This window comes from Salvelinus alpinus, chromosome 10 (genome assembly GCF_045679555.1).
Source record: "Salvelinus alpinus chromosome 10, SLU_Salpinus.1, whole genome shotgun sequence".
In the NCBI taxonomy this organism is placed as follows: Eukaryota; Metazoa; Chordata; class Actinopteri; order Salmoniformes; family Salmonidae; genus Salvelinus; species Salvelinus alpinus.
Window position 1 is genome coordinate 67,188,724 of NC_092095.1, and position 18,348 is coordinate 67,207,071.

Below are 18,348 nucleotides of genomic sequence, written 5' to 3' on the forward strand. Positions count from 1 at the left end.
CTTACTGGCCTTGAAATATTCTGGATTTTTTCAAATTGAATTTTACTTTGAAAATGTGGAGTAGGTTATGTTGTGCAGATGAGTCAATACTTTCACTAGGTACTATACAAGACCCTTCTCTTTGACATTGAATGCTGCTAATGTAACATCATTGAATGGTCTTTGCCGTGTGTGTGAGTCCAGATGTTTGACCGCATGCTGCGCTGCGACCGTGTCTATGAGAAGAACAAGCAGAGGCTGAAGCTGAGGGAGGTGGGATACTCCGGTCTCTCCCTGCTCTTCTCTGACCTCCACGTCACCCCCTCCCTCGTCAAGAGCCTGCTCAACCAGGTGCTCCACACAGGTGGGTGACGGTGTCCCTCCCACCCCTTCTCTCACCCTGTCAGTGTCCACCATACCATTATTCAAACATGTTTCTGGGGAATAGATCACTCGGTGGTTGGAGACGGCTCCTTCAACAGTCAATCATCAATGTCGTTTTTAAATTCCATTCAATAAATAGTTATTGTGTCCGAAGGGTAATTCATTTGCAACTTAACAAATACATACAAAACAGCAAACAAATTCAATAAGTAAAAGGCAATACAAATGTGTTTGGTGATTAAAAAAAAAAGTTTTTTTTTTTTGTTTTTTTTTACCCAAGCAATATCTACAGTAACGCAGGTGAAGTGGTATAATTTCATTGGCCAATAAAAACGAATGAGTACTGACTCCGCTTCACCCAGCTGTCCCTATAGACCTTTGTAGATGTGGTGTTCAGCCCTTGCATACTTTCGATTGGCTGGCTCTACTCCCTTGACTCCATGGGAGTTTGATTTAGTGGCCAATCAATGAAGCGTTGAGGGCTAATTGATTGGCTCGGGTGAGGCTGAAGTTGGAAGGAGTGCGGACTGCAGAGAATGGCTTCCTCTCTATAAATAAATAAATGACTGAATGAATGGCTGGAGAGGGTCAGGGCGGTTCTGCAGTGAGGTTTGTATGGGCAAATGGCAGGAGAAGGAAATCAATGTTTCGCCAGTGTACTTCAGGTTATTGTTTTACCCATTCAGCTATATGGACAGATCAATCAGGGTTATGTTCAGCTGGGAGAAAACGTTTTAAAACAGTGAGGTACTAACTGAACACGCTTTTCTGCCTTCCTTTGCGAAATGTTTTTATACGGTGTGCCCTACTGAACGTGACCCAGTACTATGGTGTGGCCCAACAGGTAATAGAGATTCAGTCAATGTGTACTCTACTAAAATATATGGCTATGGCTCATCATGTTGACCTTTGACCCCCGCCCCTAGATCATGTGGTGAGCTACAAGGACCTTATGGCCCTGGTCCAGCTGACTCACCGGGCCGGGCCCAGCGTACGCCTGCTCGTGTGCAATAGGGTGAGGGAACAGAGCACACACACACTAAGTTATTAAAACGACACACATACAGGTATAAGCCTGTCCTCAGTGTAGAAACAGACATCTTCCTATATACCAGATGTTGATATCCATAATAATTAAATCACAACATCAACCATAAACGGAAATGCATGATATTACTTTGAAATCTTTGAAATTAAGGTATTATAAAAGGGATTATAAGCTTGTGCTAAAATATCTGGTTTTGATCTTCCTAAAGCTCTATTCTGTCCCTCTATCCATCCCCCTCTCTCTATCCATCCCCCTCTCTCTATCCTTCCTCCTCCCCCCTCTCTCTATCCTTCCTCCTCCCCCCTCTCTCTATCCTTCCTCCTCTCTCCTTCGCTATCATTCCTTCCCCCAAAAAAAATATTTAATCATTGATGACATAAATAACATAAAAGTAAGCGTAATACTCATTGAATAATAAATAACAGGTCAGTAATGTTGAATGAGCAATAATGAATACACAGGTAGTAATATTAATGCTCTCTCTCCCTCTAGCTGTACCAGCTCCTCCAGTCTCAGCAGGACGCGGCGCGGGAGATCTCCAGACAGCTGTGCTGGCAGGAGACCCTGATGAGGCTGTTCCTGCGCTCCCCCTGCGAGGGCGGCCCGGGCCGGGGCGACGCTGCCAGCGCCTGCAGCCTGGACCTCAACCTCAGCCGGGGCAGCGGCAGCCGCCTAGAACTGCCCCTGGAGAGGAGGGGCCGAGCAGGCAGCGCCGGAAGACTGGTGGATGAAGACCGCCTCAGCATGAGCTCCAGAAAATCTGTGGATAGTCTTGAAAACGGGGATGTACTTTCGCTTCTGGACACGCCCGTTAGTCAGATTGGGGAGGGCCAGTTGCTCAAGCCCTGGGCCTCTGGGGGAGGGAAAGCAGGGGGTTTGAGTTTGGACCTGTCCCACATGAGTGCCTATGAGGGCGGGGAGAGCGGCAACCAGACACCGGGGAGCATGGTCAGCACGCCATCGCCGCTGATGACGTCAGCCAAGGTCTTCCCAGATACCTCGTCGGCGTCCCTCACCGAGGACAGCTTCCTGTTCAGCGACAACGTGTCATTGGGGGAGTCGTTCAGCTGTGCTGAGGTGAGACACCTGTCTACAGTGGTTTCCTCTCCTCTTCAGTGTAGCTAGCCAGTCAGTGGCTGTATATCAATAGACTAAAGTGGTTTCCTCTCCTCTTCAGTGTAGCTAGCCAGTCACAGTGGCTGTATATCAATAGTCTACAGTGGTTTCCTCTCCTCTTCAGTGTAGCTAGCCAGTCAGTGGCTGTATATCAATAGTCTACAGTGGTTTCCTCTCCTCTTCAGTGTAGCTAGCCAGTCACAGTGGCTGTATATCAATAGACTACAGTGGTTTCCTCTCCTCTTCAGTGTAGCTAGCCAGTCAGTGGCTGTATATCAATAGTCTACAGTGGTTTCCTCTCCTCTTCATTGTAGCTAGCCAGTCACAGTGGCTGTATATCAATAGACTACAGTGGTTTCCTCTCCTCTTCAGTGTAGCTAGCCAGTCAGTGGCTGTATATCAATAGACTACAGTGGTTTCCTCTCCTCTTCAGTGTAGCTAGCCAGTCACAGTGGCTGTATATCAATAGTCTACAGTGGTTTCCTCTCCTCTTCAGTGTAGCTAGCCAGTCAGTGGCTGTATATCAATAGACTACAGTGGTTTCCTCTCCTCTTCAGTGTAGCTAGCCAGTCACAGTGGCTGTATATCAATAGACTACAGTGGTTTCCTCTCCTCTTCAGTGTAGCTAGCCAGTCACAGTGGCTGTATATCAATAGACTAAAGTGGTTTCCTCTCCTCTTCAGTGTAGCTAGCCAGTCACAGTGGCTGTATATCAATAGACTACAGTGGTTTCCTATCCTCTTCAGTGTAGCTAGCCAGTCACAGTGGCTGTATATCAATAGTCTACAGTGGTTTCCTCTCCTCTTCAGTGTAGCTAGCCAGTCACAGTGGCTGTATATCAATAGACTACAGTGGTTTCCTCTCCTCTTCAGTGTAGCTAGCCAGTCACAGTGGCTGTATATCAATAGTCTACAGTGGTTTCCTCTCCTCTTCAGTGTAGCTAGCCAGTCACAGTGGCTGTATATCAATAGACTACAGTGGTTTCCTCTCCTCTTCAGTGTAGCTAGCCAGTCACAGTGGCTACAGTGGTTTCCTCTCCTCTTCAGTGTAGCTAGCAAGTCAGTGGCTGTATATAAATAGACTACAGTGGTTTCCTCTCCTCTTCAGTGTAGCTAGCCAGTCACAGTGGCTGTATATCAATAGACTACAGTGGTTTCCTCTCCTCTTCAGTGTAGCTAGCCAGTCACAGTGGCTGTATATCAATAGACTACAGTGGTTTCCTCTCCTCTTCAGTGTAGCTAGCCAGTCACAGTGGCTGTATATCAATAGTCTACAGTCGTTTCCTCTCCTCTTCAGTGTAGCTAGCCAGTCACAGTGGCTGTATATCAATAGACTACAGTGGTTTCCTCTAGGTGGTTTCCTGAAGGCCCTAGGAACAGTCTGGCTAGTCACAGTGGCTGTATATCAATAGTATAAATTGTCTTCCTTCAGCTGCTTAAATTGGATATTTGAAAGCTAATTCCTGGTAGGGATCCAGATTACCCTATTGGTTTCTTCTGTATTTACCCTATTGGTTTCTTCTGTATTTACCCTATTGGTTTCTTCTGTATCCACCCTATTGGTTTCTTCTGTATTTACCCTATTGGTTTCTTCTGTATCCACCCTATTGGTTTTTTCTGTATCCACCCTATTGGTTTCTTCTGTATCCACCCTATTGGTTTCTTCTGTATCCACCCTATTGGTTTCTTCTGTATTTACCCTATTGGTTTCTTCTGTATCCACCCTATTGGGGGCTTCTGTATTTACCCTATTGGGGGCTTCTGTATCCACCCTATTGGGGGCTTCTGTATCCACCCTATTGGGGGCTTCTGTATCCACCCTATTGGTTTCCACTGCGGTGCCAGAGTGTTCCTATGTCCCTCAGGTCCTCTAATCCCCCAGCAGACTTATAAAGAAATATAAAAATATAAAATGTCACTGCCTCCCTAGGGAGCCACCTCTCCCTTTCATCTATAGATGGGGACAATCTCAATTTGCATTTCCTTGACTCCTCGCATCCTCTCTCCTCATCTCCTTCTCAAAACCCATTGGATGAGAAAGTCGGAGGTCCTGTTTTGGATGGGTTTTCAGAAGAGGGCGGGGAGAGAGGAGTCAAGGTAATGCAATTGAGATTCTCCCATGGACTGACGTCAGTAGGTCCAGACATGGGGGGTCAAACCACACCATGGAGGCTGGTGGTGGGAGGGAACCCCCTCTGTGTTTCTCTGTCTATCTGTACCTGGATGTGACTCTCACTGACTCCCTCCTCTCTGTCTCCCCCTAGCGGACGGAGGAGGAGCTGTCTCGCATGCTGCTGGAGATCGTGCTGTGCGTAATGTGGCGAGGCGTGGAGGGCTCGGACGATGCCGCCTGGCTGGAGCGGGGGCAGGTATTCTCTGCCCTCACCAAGCTGGGCACTACCAACGAGCTGCTGCTGCCTGTGGACCACATCAAGCTCAGGTGGACACAGTGGCATTTCTTACATTTGATTTATTTCATTCTCAGTTGACAAGACTGAAAATATGCAGAATGCACAGTTCCATTTAGACAACAAACACGAGATATTATGTTCAATTAAAAAGGTTCAGTCTCACAAAGATATTAGTTTAAAAAGACACATTTTGTTACAAAAAATTATTGCAGGGTGACGTGATGACTGTAGTGAGGAGTAGGAACCAGCCTGCAGGGTGTTGTGATGACTGTAGTGAGGAGTAGGAACCAGCCTGCAGGGTGACGTGATGACTGTAGTGAGGAGTAGGAACCAGCCTGCAGGGTGACGTGATGACTGTAGTGAGGAGTAGGAACCAACCTGCAGGGTGACGTGATGACTGTAGTGAGGAGTAGGATCCAGCCTGCATGGTGACGTGATGACTAGTGAGGAGTAGGAATCAGCCTGCATGGTGACGTGATGACTGTAGTGAGGAGTAGGAACCAGCCTGCAGGGTGACGTGATGACTGTAGTGAGGAGTAGGAACCAGCCTGCAGGGTGACGTGATGACTGTAGTGAGGAGTAGGAACCAGCCTGCAGGGTGACGTGATGACTGTAGTGAGGAGTAGGAACCAGCCTGCAGGGTGACGTGATGACTGTAGTGAGGAGTAGGAACCAGCCTGCAGGGTGACGTGATGACTGTAGTGAGGAGTAGGAACCAGCCTGCCTGGTGACGTGATGACTGTAGTGAGGAGTAGGAACCAGCCTGCAGGGTGACGTGATGACTAGTGAGGAGTAGGAACCAGCCTGCAGGGTGACGTGATGACTGTAGTGAGGAGTAGGAACCAGCCTGCAGGGTGACGTGATGACTGTAGTGAGGAGTAGGAACCAGCCTGCAGGGTGACGTGATGACTGTAGTGAGGAGTAGGAACCAGCCTGCAGAGTGACGTGATGACTGTAGTGAGGAGTAGGAACCAGTCTGCATGGTGACGTGATGACTGTAGTGAGGAGTAGGAACCAGCCTGCCTGGTGACGTGATGACTGTAGTGAGGAGTAGGAACCAGCCTGCCTGGTGACGTGATGACTGTAGTGAGGAGTAGGAACCAGCCTGCAGGGTGTTGTGATGACTGTAGTGAGGAGTAGGAACCAGCCTGCAGGGTGACGTGATGACTGTAGTGAGGAGTAGGAACCAGCCTGCCTGGTGACGTGATGACTGTAGTGAGGAGTAGGATCCAGCCTGCATGGTGACGTGATGACTAGTGAGGAGTAGGAACCAGCCTGCATGGTGACGTGATGACTGTAGTGAGGAGTAGGAACCAGCCTGCAGGGTGACGTGATGACTGTAGTGAGGAGTAGGAACCAGCCTGCCTGGTGACGTGATGATTGTAGTGAGGAGTAGGATCCAGCCTGCATGGTGACGTGATGACTAGTGAGGAGTAGGAACCAGCCTGCATGGTGACGTGATGACTGTAGTGAGGAGTAGGAACCAGCCTGCAGGGTGACGTGATGACTGTAGTGAGGAGTAGGAACCAGTCTGCATGGTGACGTGATGACTGTAGTGAGGAGTAGGAACCAGTCTGCATGGTGACGTGATGACTGTAGTGAGGAGTAGGAACCAGCCTGATGACTGTAGTGAGGAGTAGGAACCAGCCTGCAGGGTGACGTGATGACTGTAGTGAGGAGTAGGAACCAGCCTGCAGGGTGACGTGATGACTGTAGTGAGGAGTAGGAACCAGCCTGCCTGGTGACGTGATGACTATAGTGAGGAGTAGGAACCAGTCTGCCTGGTGACGTGATGACTGTAGTGAGGAGTAGGAACCAGTCTGCATGGTGACGTGATGACTGTAGTGAGGAGTAGGAACCAGCCTGCAGGCTGACGTGATGACTGTAGTGAGGAGTAGGAACCAGCCTGATGACTGTAGTGAGGAGTAGGAACCAGCCTGCAGGGTGACGTGATGACTGTAGTTGTGGCTGTTCAATGTGCAATATGTTTAGTGTTCTGTCACATCAGTCTTGAAGAGGGGGTCTGGTTCTCTGGTGTTTATTCACATTTTGTTTGACACTCTCTCTCTCGCTCTCTCTCTCGCTCTCTCTTTTACTTTCCTCTACGCTCCCTCTTATCCCTCCCTCTCACCCAGTCTGATGGAGAGGATGCTGGAGTGGGCTGTGACTGACAACCGGGAGGCGACGGCGGCCATGTTGCCCCAGCACACCGAGAACGCTGTGCGGCTGCTCCACGTTGTGCAGGACTTCCTGCAGGCCGAGGGCCTGGTCAACCCCACCCTGTGGACAGAGAAGGTATTGTTATTAGGAGGAGCGACATCTTTGTTATTACTCCATCTTTGGCAGTATGTGTGAATGTCATACCATTGTAAAGTGATAGTTCAGTGATTTGACATATGAAGACATTTGTTACATTGAAAGCAGTCTATGGCCAAAGAGTGACTGTAGTCCACAATTAGGCTTTGTTAAATAATTATAAACCAATTGAGTAACACAATCCATGTAAGAGGTGATTTGATTCAATGATTGTTTTCTTCTAGGTCCTGGAGGAGACAGTGACTCTGATGGACAGTCTAATGGTGTGGTACTCGTCAGGGGCCCAGTGGCTGCAGCTGTCCCAGGTGGGCCTGAGGCTTCTGCTGGGCTTCATGGCCCAGGAAGACCCCCAGGTGAGAAGCTGTCCAGTGTCGCATACATAGTAATGTAGCAGACGCTCTTTTCCAGAGCAACTTACAGTTAGTGTGTTCAACTGTACACTTCATACCTCTACTTTCAGTATACAGGCGGTACTCAAACCTCTTCAGCTTAGTCCCCCTGGAGGGCAACCCGCCTCACCCTAAGTCTCATAGAAGGCATATAACCCTCTATCACGTACCCCCCCCCCACCCTACCCCTCTTATTGTTTATAGATACTACCCTCTATATGAACTATCAGGTGTCACATCATCTCATTCAGAATGCTTGTCTTTATATGAATGTTTTTATCACCTCGACATAAGAAGTGTAAGTATGTAAGTGATCTCATCTCCTGCTAGGTGTGTGCCTTGGCCACAGCCAAGCTGAACGGCATCCTGCAGACCAAGAGCGTGGAGACTCAGGACGAGGCGTGTTACCTGCTGGGCAAGGTGGAGGGCATCCTGAGACGCTCTGTAGGGGGGCAGACAGAGGAGACCTATATGTGCCTGGTGCCCTTGCTCCGCACGCTGCTCTCCAAGGTACACACTCACACGCAGGCACACTCACACACTCGCACACTCACACTCGCACACTCACACACTCACACGCAGGCACACTCACACACTCACACACACAGACACGAAAAGACATGCATGATGAACAGTCACAATGAAGTAGAATCCGTATCAAACATTCCAAAGAGACTTGCTGACTATTTTCTTAAATAACGGCAAAACCTTGTCACACCAAGGGTGTAAACCTAGCCCTGGACTAAAGAGACATTTCAATGGATTCTCTTTTGAATATGCTTTGTAGTCCAGGATTACTAGCCACCATTATTTAAATCCAATGAACAAAAACACAATGCTTTTGGTCTGTAGTATGTCAATACCTCAAAACACTTTGTATTATCTTCTCATCTCTTGTGATATCTTGTGTCTGCAGGTGAACAAGCTGCTGTACATGGAGCTGCACCTCCCCCAGCTGCCTGACACCAACGGCAGCCCCTCCTTCTTCGAGGACTTCCAGCTCTACTGCAACTCCCCCGAGTGGAGGGTCTACCTCGACAAATACGTGAGGAGCTGGTTCAATGCCTTACTAAATCATTGATAAGTCATTCAACTCTTGGAAGAGCAGCAAAGAAACGTGTTGAGAAATTTGAAGATCAACCTTAAAGATGAGAAAATACATTTTTGAGAAATATCTCAATCTCCGGTGCTGAGGGAGCGAGTCTGAGATGAACGAAACAAGTAGTTTTGCTTCCCCCATTGAATTGGTTCTCTCTGTCCTCAGATCATCCCCTACATGAAGCAGTATGAGATTGAGACGTTTAGCCAGGGTCACGAGACCATGGCTCTGTTCTGGAAGGAGTGCTATGAAAGCTTCATGGTCAACCTGCACAAGAGAGAGCGGGAGAGGGGAGAGAGCAAGATACGCTTCCAGGTTATACACACACACACACACACACACACACACACACACACACACACACACACAGATCCGAGTAAGGTCGACTTTCTATTGAGCTGACAATAATACTGCTGTAACATGGAACTGTAATGTCAGGCCACGGTAACACAGAGCATATTGCCTTGTGGTGTTCTACACACCAGAACACACTGACTCCCCGTTCCTCGTCCCGCCGTCCCTCAGGAGCAGTTTGTGGAGCCCTTCTCTCGGCGCGGCCGGCAGGAGAACCTGCGATACAACAGCATGCTGAAGCAGCTTCACAGCCAGCACAGTGCCGTCCTCAGGCAGTGGAGAGGAGCACGCCGCAGCCTGGTGTGTGAGAGAGGCCCCTGGGCAGACAGGTAACGGCCACACACATGATATGTAGATATTTATTATAATATATACAGTATTATATGTGATTATAGGACTTCGTTGGTAATTACCTCAGCACCACGGCAAACACATGATCAGCCAAAGAACTGTTGACCACTGTCCTCCAGTCAATCAATCAATGCAGTTTATTTTATAAACCCTTTTTTTAGTTTTTTTTTTTTACATCAGCAGTTGTCACAAAGTGCTTTACAGATACCCCTCCTAAAACCCCCAAAGAGCCATCAATGCAGAGGCAGAAGCACAGTGGCTAGGAACAACTCCCTAGAAGAGTTTCTGGATGTCTCTCTTACGTTCAGTTTGTTCTTCAGTTCATGCAACTTAGTTGACGTTCTTCTGTCTGTTGTTTTCTCAGGCAGCAGAGTGAGATGCACTGGCGAGTGTCCAGCGCGGAGAACTACTCCCGCATGAGACTCAAACTGGTGCCCAACTACAACTATGAGGACCACCGGCAGGCCAGCGCTCTCAGGGACAACCTGGGTAAGAGAGGCAGCTTCACTGGTTCCCTTGACAAGGCATCGCTGGAGTCTGAATAAACCATAATGTTAGCTGCAGACACTGACCCTTCTCCTCTTCCTGTTTCTCTTCCTCTTCGTCTTCTTTGTTCTCTTACTCTTCCTCTGCCTCTTGTTCCTTTGCCTCTTGTTCCTCCTCCTCTTCCTTCTCCTCTAACAACTCATCTTCCTCCTCCTCCTCCTCTAACACTTCTTCTGCCTCTCGTTCCTCCTCTTCATCTCCCTCGTCCCCCAGGTGTCCAGCAGCAGAGGGTGACATCTGAGTCCTTACTGCTGGAAGCGGTCAAGCAGGTGAAGGTCAGCGACCTGGAGGATGACATTCTGGAGCTGCCTGAAGACGACCCCGCAGCGACCAACAACACGTCAGTACACTCTCAACGTTGTCAACAATTACTGTGTGTTGTGTCTGTCGTGGACTGTTGGGTGGCTTTGACTACAAACGTGAATGGACTTGGTCAACTATCTGTCTGTTTCTATCTCTCTCTCGCTGTCTCTTTCCAGGGGGGAGGTGGAGGAGGCAGGCCAGAAGGAGAAGCTGGTTCTGTGGGAGGACTGTGAGCTGGTCACCCAGGTGGATGTCAGCCCTGGACGTCTGGAGCTCACCACCCAGCACATCTACTTCTATGACAGCAGCACAGAGAAGGAGGAGGGTGAGGAGAGAGGGAGGAAGATAGGAGGGTCGTAGGGGTTAGAGGAAGGGTTCTCCTGAAAGAGGAGGGAGGGGAGGAAGAAGGGATGAAATAGTGGGAGGAATAGTGAGAGGAAGAGTTGCTGTTAGTAAGAAGGAGAGAGAAAGGAAGGCTGAAGGAGAGTGAGCGAGTGGAGCAGGAGTTGATCAACCAGAGGTTATGGATGGGTTATGACTAGACATGTACAATAGATACATACTACACTGTTAGACTCTCATTGTGTTGTCTTAGACATGGAGGTACAGCTGTTATGACTAGACATGTACAGTAGATACATACCTCACTGATAGACTCTCATTGTGTTGTCTTAGACAAGGAGGTACAGCTGTTATGACTAGACATGTACAGTAGATACATACCTCACTGTTAGACTCTCATTGTGTTGTCTTAGACATAGAGGTGTAGCTGCTCCCACATGCAATACACATCATATATTAATACGTCATGGAATGACGAAGGGTTAATATTAGGGCCTGGAGTTTTGCCATGGTCAAGTCACTAGTTAGGTCAAACTCCTGGCCTTATGTATTATACATAACCAACCCCCTGTCTGTCCTTCCAGGTGTTGGTCAGGACTTTAAGTGGCCTCTATCTCAGATCCGGGAGATCCACCTGCGAAGGTACAACCTCCGCCGCTCGGCCCTGGAGATCTTCCTCATAGACCAGACCAACTACTTCCTCAACTTTAAGAAAGAGGTCAGGCCATTTCTGGGATCTGCTTTTTACGTGGATTGAGAACGGTGTACCCCCATCCATTTCACTACTTGGTCTATTCCAGAACTAGCACGTCACCTGATTCAACTCATCAAGGGCTAGTCCTGGAATAGATCAAGTAAGTAGATGGGGGGTGTTTGGGAAACACTTATGTAGAAGGAATGACTACATAGGCCTGGAGTACTGGGGTGTGTTGAGTACAGTAAAACGTTAAGAACAAATAGAACCTGTGCTACTCCCTATTCTACATGACAGGCCATCATATCTGTTTTACATAATATATTTTGATCTGAGCATTCTGAAAGATTTCACACTTTTGAACAGACCCCTTCATGTTGGAATGGTCTGTGTGGTTTGATTGACAGGTGCGGAACAAGGTGTACAGTAGGATGCTGCTGCTGCGCTCCCTCAGCCTGTACGGCACACGCTCACCACAGGAGCTGCTCAAGGCCTCCGGACTCACACAGGTCAGGGGTCAAAAGTTCACATGGGAGATCAAGGTCGTGTTCAGTAGGGAGGAAGTGGTTTGAAACGGAGGTGATACTCCCTGAACTGGTCTAATAAGAACAGATGTATTATTTTTTGCAAAACGTTTTGTTACGTTGTGCTTTACTGAGCATGACCCATGTTAAGTAGTCAGTATGGTCTACTATTGTGTTGACAGGTTGTGTTAAACCCCTCTCTCTCTCTTGTCTTTGGTAGAAATGGGTGAACCGAGAGATGACCAACTTTGACTACCTGATCCAGCTGAACACCATCGCGGGCCGAACCTACAACGACTTGTCTCAGTACCCAGTGGTACGTTCTGTTAACACGGACCCTATGGGGGAAGATGTGGAATATACCATCTTGGTGCTCTTTTAAGGGGTGTTCATGGTTTAGTTAATTGTGTGTGTGTGTATCCCCAGTTCCCCTGGATCCTGTCGGACTACACGTCAGAGGAGCTGGACCTGACAGACCCAGGGGTGTTCCGGGACCTGTCCAAGCCAGTGGCCGTACTCAACGAGCGGAACGCCAAGACTGTCCGGGAGAAGTACGTTCTCTCAACCTCTCTCACTGAGCCGCTGCTGCGTCTACATACCTGCATTACGTGACATGTTCCAGGGCGGCAGTGTCTTCATTCATTCTCTTCACTACATACGTGTCCTCGTCCATAGAACTAGACTTACTGCAATACAACACTTTATTACCGTTGAGGAAATGTCTCTTTTGAGGGCAATAACTGGATTCTATTCTAGTAAATATAGTAAGTAATTATAATGTTAAGTTCACGTCTCCCTGTCTGTAGGTATGAGAGTTTTGAGGACCCCACGGGCACCATCGACCGGTTCCACTACGGTACCCACTACTCCAACGCAGCAGGAGTCATGCACTATCTCATCCGCGTGGAACCCTTCACGTCCCTCCACATCGCGCTACAGAGTGGACGGTAAGCAATGGGTTTTGGTGAGGGGGAATCAGACTAGAAACCTCAGGCCAGAAGTTAACAGCATTAAAGTCCATGGAGTTATCAGTGCTTGGGTTGTACCAGTCAATTTGCTGTGGTCTGAGCAGCTTTGTACGTTCTAGTCATTCTGGTTCTGTGATTACACCTGTATTCCAACTGACAATCTGATGTATCTATGCTCTTGTCTGGAGAGATGCTGTTGTACTGATGTCAGTAAGGCCAGGAGTCTTTCTCTCACCAAGCTACAGCCTTACTAGATCCACAGTTTGTCTTGGTCACGTCACATGGTGGAAAAAACATCCTGTCTCTAGTACTATGGCATACTTTAAGACCATTGGCTGTTGGTCTTCCTCCCTCGGTCCAGGTTTGACTGTGCGGACCGTCAGTTCCACTCCATCCCGGCTTTGTGGCAGACCCTCACGGACAACCCCAACGACGTCAAGGAGCTCATCCCAGAGTTCTTCTACTTCCCAGAGTTCCTGGAGAATCAGAACGGTGAGATGAGCTCCATGTCTGTAGAGAATCACAGACACACTGGCTATGTTGGTTGACTGTCCGTACTAACACGCCTCCTGTTGTGGTGTTCACACAGTCAATCAGAGATAATCTGGACTCAACTGGACCGGTTCAGATTTTGTCAGTTGCGGTCAGATTGTGGAACACTCGAACTTGTTCAAATCGGACAAAATCTATAACTTACCCAATTACACCCTGAATCGTAAAAACGGAGAATCTCAGTTTAACTTTATTTTGTCTGTTTTATTTTTATCCGGTCACACTGCCACTCTGATGGAATCCACTTTCACTCCCCTGTCCTTTGTTCATCCTCCTCTCTCGCTCCCTCTAGCCTTTGATCTAGGGCGCCTGCAGATCTCTAAGGAGAGGGTGAATGATGTCATCCTGCCTAAATGGGCCAAGTCTCCAGAGGACTTCATTTATAAGCACAGGAAAGCCCTGGTGAGCCTCCTTTTATCATGGACAGTCACCATTACCATAATGCTTTATCCCAAGGGGGGAGGAAATAACTCTGGAACCCAATTGGATCACACACATTCCTTTACCATGATGTGCAGGATAAATGCATTCCACAGAGAGTAGTATTTAGTGAGTTATTGTTGTGGGGGTTATATATATATGTATGTGTTGTGTATGTGTTGTGTAACAGGAGTCTGAGTACGTGTCGGCCCACCTGCAAGACTGGATCGATCTGATCTTCGGTTACAAACAGCGAGGCCCCGCGGCCGTGGAGGCACTCAATGTCTTCTACTACTGCACCTACGAAGGTACGGACGCTAACACTACACCCAAAGACTCCCACTCATACAATAGCACTGATGCTAAAGAAACGCTGCACCTGTGGAGGTACATTTACATTTTGGTCATTTAGCAGATGCTCTTATCCATAGCATCTTACAGCTACGGATGCTAACACTAAACCCATAGACTCTCATTGATACAATAGCACTGATGCTAAAGAAACGCTGTACCTACGAAGGTACGGATGCTAACACTAAAACCCATAGACTGATACAATAGCACTCATGCTAAAGAAACGGTAGATTGCTATATTATGGCACTTTACTGAAGCGTTTATCTCTGGTTTTGCTGTAGGGGCGGTGGACCTGGATGCCATCACTGATGAGAAGGAGCGTAAAGCTGTAGAGGGGATGATCAGTAACTTTGGACAGACACCCTGCCAGCTGCTCAAGGTACTGGAAAACACACAAGGCTTGACCTGACCAGGAGAAACCTCCCAGGCCTTCCTCGTGATATGAGCCCATTGGAACACTGAAGGATGAACCGGTCAATTAGGAATCATTGGGAATGAGGCTTTACCAGGTTATTTAGAACAGTGATTCTCATCTCTGGTCTTTGAGGACCTTCAACAGTACTCATTGTTGTAGCACCAGACAAACACCTTATTAAACTAGTCAACAGCTTGGTGATTAGTTTAGCCAGGGCTACAACAGAAATGGGTGCTGGTGGGGTTACTCAGGGATATTTAACTGAGAATCACTGGTTTAGAATAGGTGTTTTAGATGGACTATAGTGATGTGTTGTCTGTGTGTGTAGGAGCCACACCCTGTACGTCTTTCTCTGGAGGAGGTGGAGAAGAGGAAAGGTCGACTAGACGCCTCGCCCCTCAGTATCTTCGAGCACCTTGCCGAACTCAAGTCCTTCTTTGTCGAGGTTAGTTTTGAAAACACACACCAAAGCATATGATCATGACCCTCTTTGTTGGTTATTATAAAGTACTTTATGAAAAACGTTTTATTGAAAAACAACTTCAAAAATAAATGTTGATTTGTAGGGGATCAATGACAACGTGCCTCTGGTGAAAGCCGTGGTGCCCAAGAACCAGTCCCACTCCTTCATCACCCAGGGCAGCCCAGACACTATGGTGACCCTGAGTCAGAACTGTCTGATGGGAACCCACGGCTGGCTGCCTTATGACAAGAACATCTCCAACTACTTTACCTTCATCAAGGACCCCACCGTGGCCAACCCCAAGTCAGTCCCTCCCCAACACCGACCCCTTTTCTACTTGAAACTGTGGGGCTTTGTAGTCTGACTGGGAGACCGGGAGCCCTGTTTGAGTTCTTACCTCCATTCCTTGAAGTAATCACTCATCTGAGAATGTTTGGTTTGTCACAGCAGTATGATGGAAACTCTGCCATGGCGTATCCAAGCACATACAGATCTGTGATTATCTCCAGGATGGGAGACAGGAAGAATGCACTTTAAACGTTTTGGAACAGACCCTTGGAGGGCACTTGATGTCATTACTTGGTCATAAAGTTGTTCTGTGAGTTATGTATCTGAGGTCTCCTCCTTTCTGCCCCCCCTTCTCTAGGACCCAGCGGGTCCTGGGTGGGCCCTTCTCTCCGAGCGTGGAGGTGACCGCAGGTCTGTTTGTGGTGTCACATGACGGGAAGCTCCTGTTCAGCGGTGGCCACTGGGACAACAGCCTGAGGGTCACCTCCCTGGTCAAGGGAAAGACTGTGGGACATCACATCAGACACATGGGTATGGATGGATCTCACACACACATACAATCAAGTTTATTTTATATAGCCCTTCGTACATCAGCTAATATCTCGAAGTGCTGTACAGAAACCCAGCCTAAAACCCCAAACAGCAAGCGTAGAAGCACGGTGGCTAGGAAAAACTCCCTAGAAAGGCCAAAACCTAGGAAGAAACCTAGAGAGGAACCAGGCTATGAGGGGTGGCCAGTCCTCTTCTGGCTGTGCCGGGTGGAGATTATAACAGAACTATGCCAAGATGTTCAAAATATTCATAAGTGACAAGCATGGTCAAATAATAATCATGAATAATTTTCAGTTGGCTTTTCATAGCCGATCATTAAGAGTTGAGAATAGCAGGTCTGGGACAGGTGGCGGTTCCATAACCGCAGGCAGAACAGCTGAAACTGGAATAGCAGCAAGGCCAGGCGGACTGGGGACAGCAAGGAGTCATCATGCCCGGTAGTCCTGACGTATGGTCCTAGGGCTCAGGTCCTCCGAGAGAGAGAAAGAAAGAGAGAATTAGAGAGAGCCAAGATTTTCAAAATGTTCATAAATGACAAGCATGGTCAAATAATAATCAGGAATAAATATCAGTTGGCTTTTCATAGCCGATCATTAAGAGTTGAAAACAGCAGGTCTGGGACAGGTAGGGGTTCCATAACCGCAGGCAGAACAGCTGAAACTGGAATAGCAGCAAGGCCAGGCGGACTGGGGACAGCAAGGAGTCATCATGCCCGGTTTGCCGTGACGTATGGTCCTAGGGCTCAGGTCCTCCGAGAGAGAGAAAGAAGGAGAGAATTAGAGAGAGCCAAGATTTTCAAAATGTTCATAAATGACAAGCATGGTCAAATAATAATCAGGAATAAATATCAGTTGGCTTTTCATAGCCGATCATTAAGAGTTGAAAACAGCAGGTCTGGGACAGGTAGGGGTTCCATAACCGCAGGCAGAACAGCTGAAACTGGAATAGCAGCAAGGCCAGGCGGACTGGGGACAGCAAGGAGTCATCATGCCCGGTTTGCCGTGACGTATGGTCCTAGGGCTCAGGTTCTCCGAGAGAGAGAAAGAAAGAGAGAACGAGAGAATTAGAGAGAGCATACTTAAATTCACACAGGACACTGGATAAGAGAGGAGAAGTACTCCAGGTATAACCAACTGACCCTAGCCCCCCGACACATAAACTACTGCAGCATAAATACTGGAGGCTGAGACAGGAGGGGTCAGGAGACACTGTGGCCCCATCAGAAGAAACCCCCGGACAGGGCCAAACAGGAAGGATATAACCCCACCCACTTAGCCAAAGCACAGCCCCTACACCACTAGAGGGATATCTTCAACCACCAACTTACAATCCTGAGACAAGGCCGAGTATAGCCCACAAAGATCTCCACCACAGCACAAACCAAGGGGGGGCGCCAACCCAGACAGGAAGATCACGTCAGTAACTCAACCCACTCAAGTGACGCACCCCTCCCAGGGACGGCATGAAAGAGCACCAGTAAGCCAGTGACTCAGCCCCTGTAATAGGGTTAGAGGCAGAGAATCCCAGTGGAGAGAGGGGAACCGGCCAGGCAGAGACAGCAAGGGCGGTTCGTTGCTCCAGAGCCTTTCCGTTCACCTTCACACTCCTGGGCCAGACTACACTCAATCATATGACCTACTGAAGAGATAAGTCTTCAGTAAAGACTTAAAGGTTGAGACCGAGTCTGCGTCTCTCACATGGGTAGGCAGACCGTTCCATAAAAATGGAGATCTATAGGAGAAAGCCCTGCCTCCCGCTGTTTGCTTAGAAATTCTAGGGACATCCACTCAGGCACACACACACTGTCTGTACATACAGTATAGTAATTATTTGGCGTCATCTCTCTTCTCTCTCGCCGCAGACATAGTCACGTGCCTGTCGACAGACTACTGTGGGATCCACTTGATCTCCGGATCCAGGGACAACACCTGTATGGTGTGGCAGGTGCTGCAGCAGGTGAGATCATGAAGCCTGAGGGTTTATTGGAACACACTACACTGGCTAGAAAGCATTTGTACTGCATTGTTACTGTGGAAACGTTTGATGTTAGTACACTCAACAACAACAAAAAAAAGTGAAACGGTTTGACCCATCTGCTTTCGGTTGCAAACTGTTTTACTACTGTATGCCCTACTGAATACTACCCAGGTGTATGAGTGCGTGACTGAATGTGTTGTGTGTGTCCTACAGGGAGGTTGTCCGGTGGGGCTGTGTCCCAAGCCGGTACAGGTGCTGTATGGACACACTGACGAGGTGCTGAGCGTCAGCATCAGCACAGAGCTGGATATGGCCGTCTCTGGATCACGGGTAAGAGGTTGGAGGGGGGGTGAAGAGGTTGGGGGGGCGTGAAGAGGTTGGGGGGGCGTGAAGTGGTTGGGGGGGCGTGAAGCGGTTGGAGGGGCGGTGAAGAGGTTGGAGGGGGGCGGTGAAGAGGTTGGAGGGGGGCGTGAAGAGGTTGGAGGGGGGCGTGAAGTGGTTGG

At 48.5% G+C, this 18,348-nt stretch overlaps 1 protein-coding gene across 3 annotated transcripts in view; it reads left to right on the forward strand.

Moving 5' to 3' along the window:
• The window catches only part of nbeal1 (neurobeachin-like 1), a 76,916-nt gene that overhangs the window by 52,223 nt on the left and 6,345 nt on the right, over positions 1-18,348 (forward strand). For all 3 annotated transcript variants that reach the window (XM_071330609.1, XM_071330610.1, XM_071330611.1), the window contains 27 exons: positions 184-343; positions 1,290-1,378; positions 1,904-2,488; positions 4,791-4,966; positions 7,073-7,232; positions 7,478-7,606; positions 7,973-8,152; positions 8,559-8,687; positions 8,907-9,056; positions 9,267-9,424; positions 9,811-9,935; positions 10,206-10,332; positions 10,472-10,620; positions 11,222-11,355; positions 11,739-11,840; positions 12,076-12,171; positions 12,282-12,406; positions 12,662-12,802; positions 13,185-13,315; positions 13,668-13,777; positions 13,986-14,103; positions 14,432-14,529; positions 14,894-15,010; positions 15,132-15,331; positions 15,675-15,847; positions 17,730-17,824; positions 18,059-18,175. In XM_071330609.1, the coding sequence (XP_071186710.1) occupies positions 184-343; positions 1,290-1,378; positions 1,904-2,488; positions 4,791-4,966; positions 7,073-7,232; positions 7,478-7,606; positions 7,973-8,152; positions 8,559-8,687; positions 8,907-9,056; positions 9,267-9,424; positions 9,811-9,935; positions 10,206-10,332; positions 10,472-10,620; positions 11,222-11,355; positions 11,739-11,840; positions 12,076-12,171; positions 12,282-12,406; positions 12,662-12,802; positions 13,185-13,315; positions 13,668-13,777; positions 13,986-14,103; positions 14,432-14,529; positions 14,894-15,010; positions 15,132-15,331; positions 15,675-15,847; positions 17,730-17,824; positions 18,059-18,175 (4,074 nt within the window). The remainder of the gene's footprint in view (positions 1-183; positions 344-1,289; positions 1,379-1,903; positions 2,489-4,790; positions 4,967-7,072; positions 7,233-7,477; positions 7,607-7,972; positions 8,153-8,558; positions 8,688-8,906; positions 9,057-9,266; positions 9,425-9,810; positions 9,936-10,205; positions 10,333-10,471; positions 10,621-11,221; positions 11,356-11,738; positions 11,841-12,075; positions 12,172-12,281; positions 12,407-12,661; positions 12,803-13,184; positions 13,316-13,667; positions 13,778-13,985; positions 14,104-14,431; positions 14,530-14,893; positions 15,011-15,131; positions 15,332-15,674; positions 15,848-17,729; positions 17,825-18,058; positions 18,176-18,348) is intronic.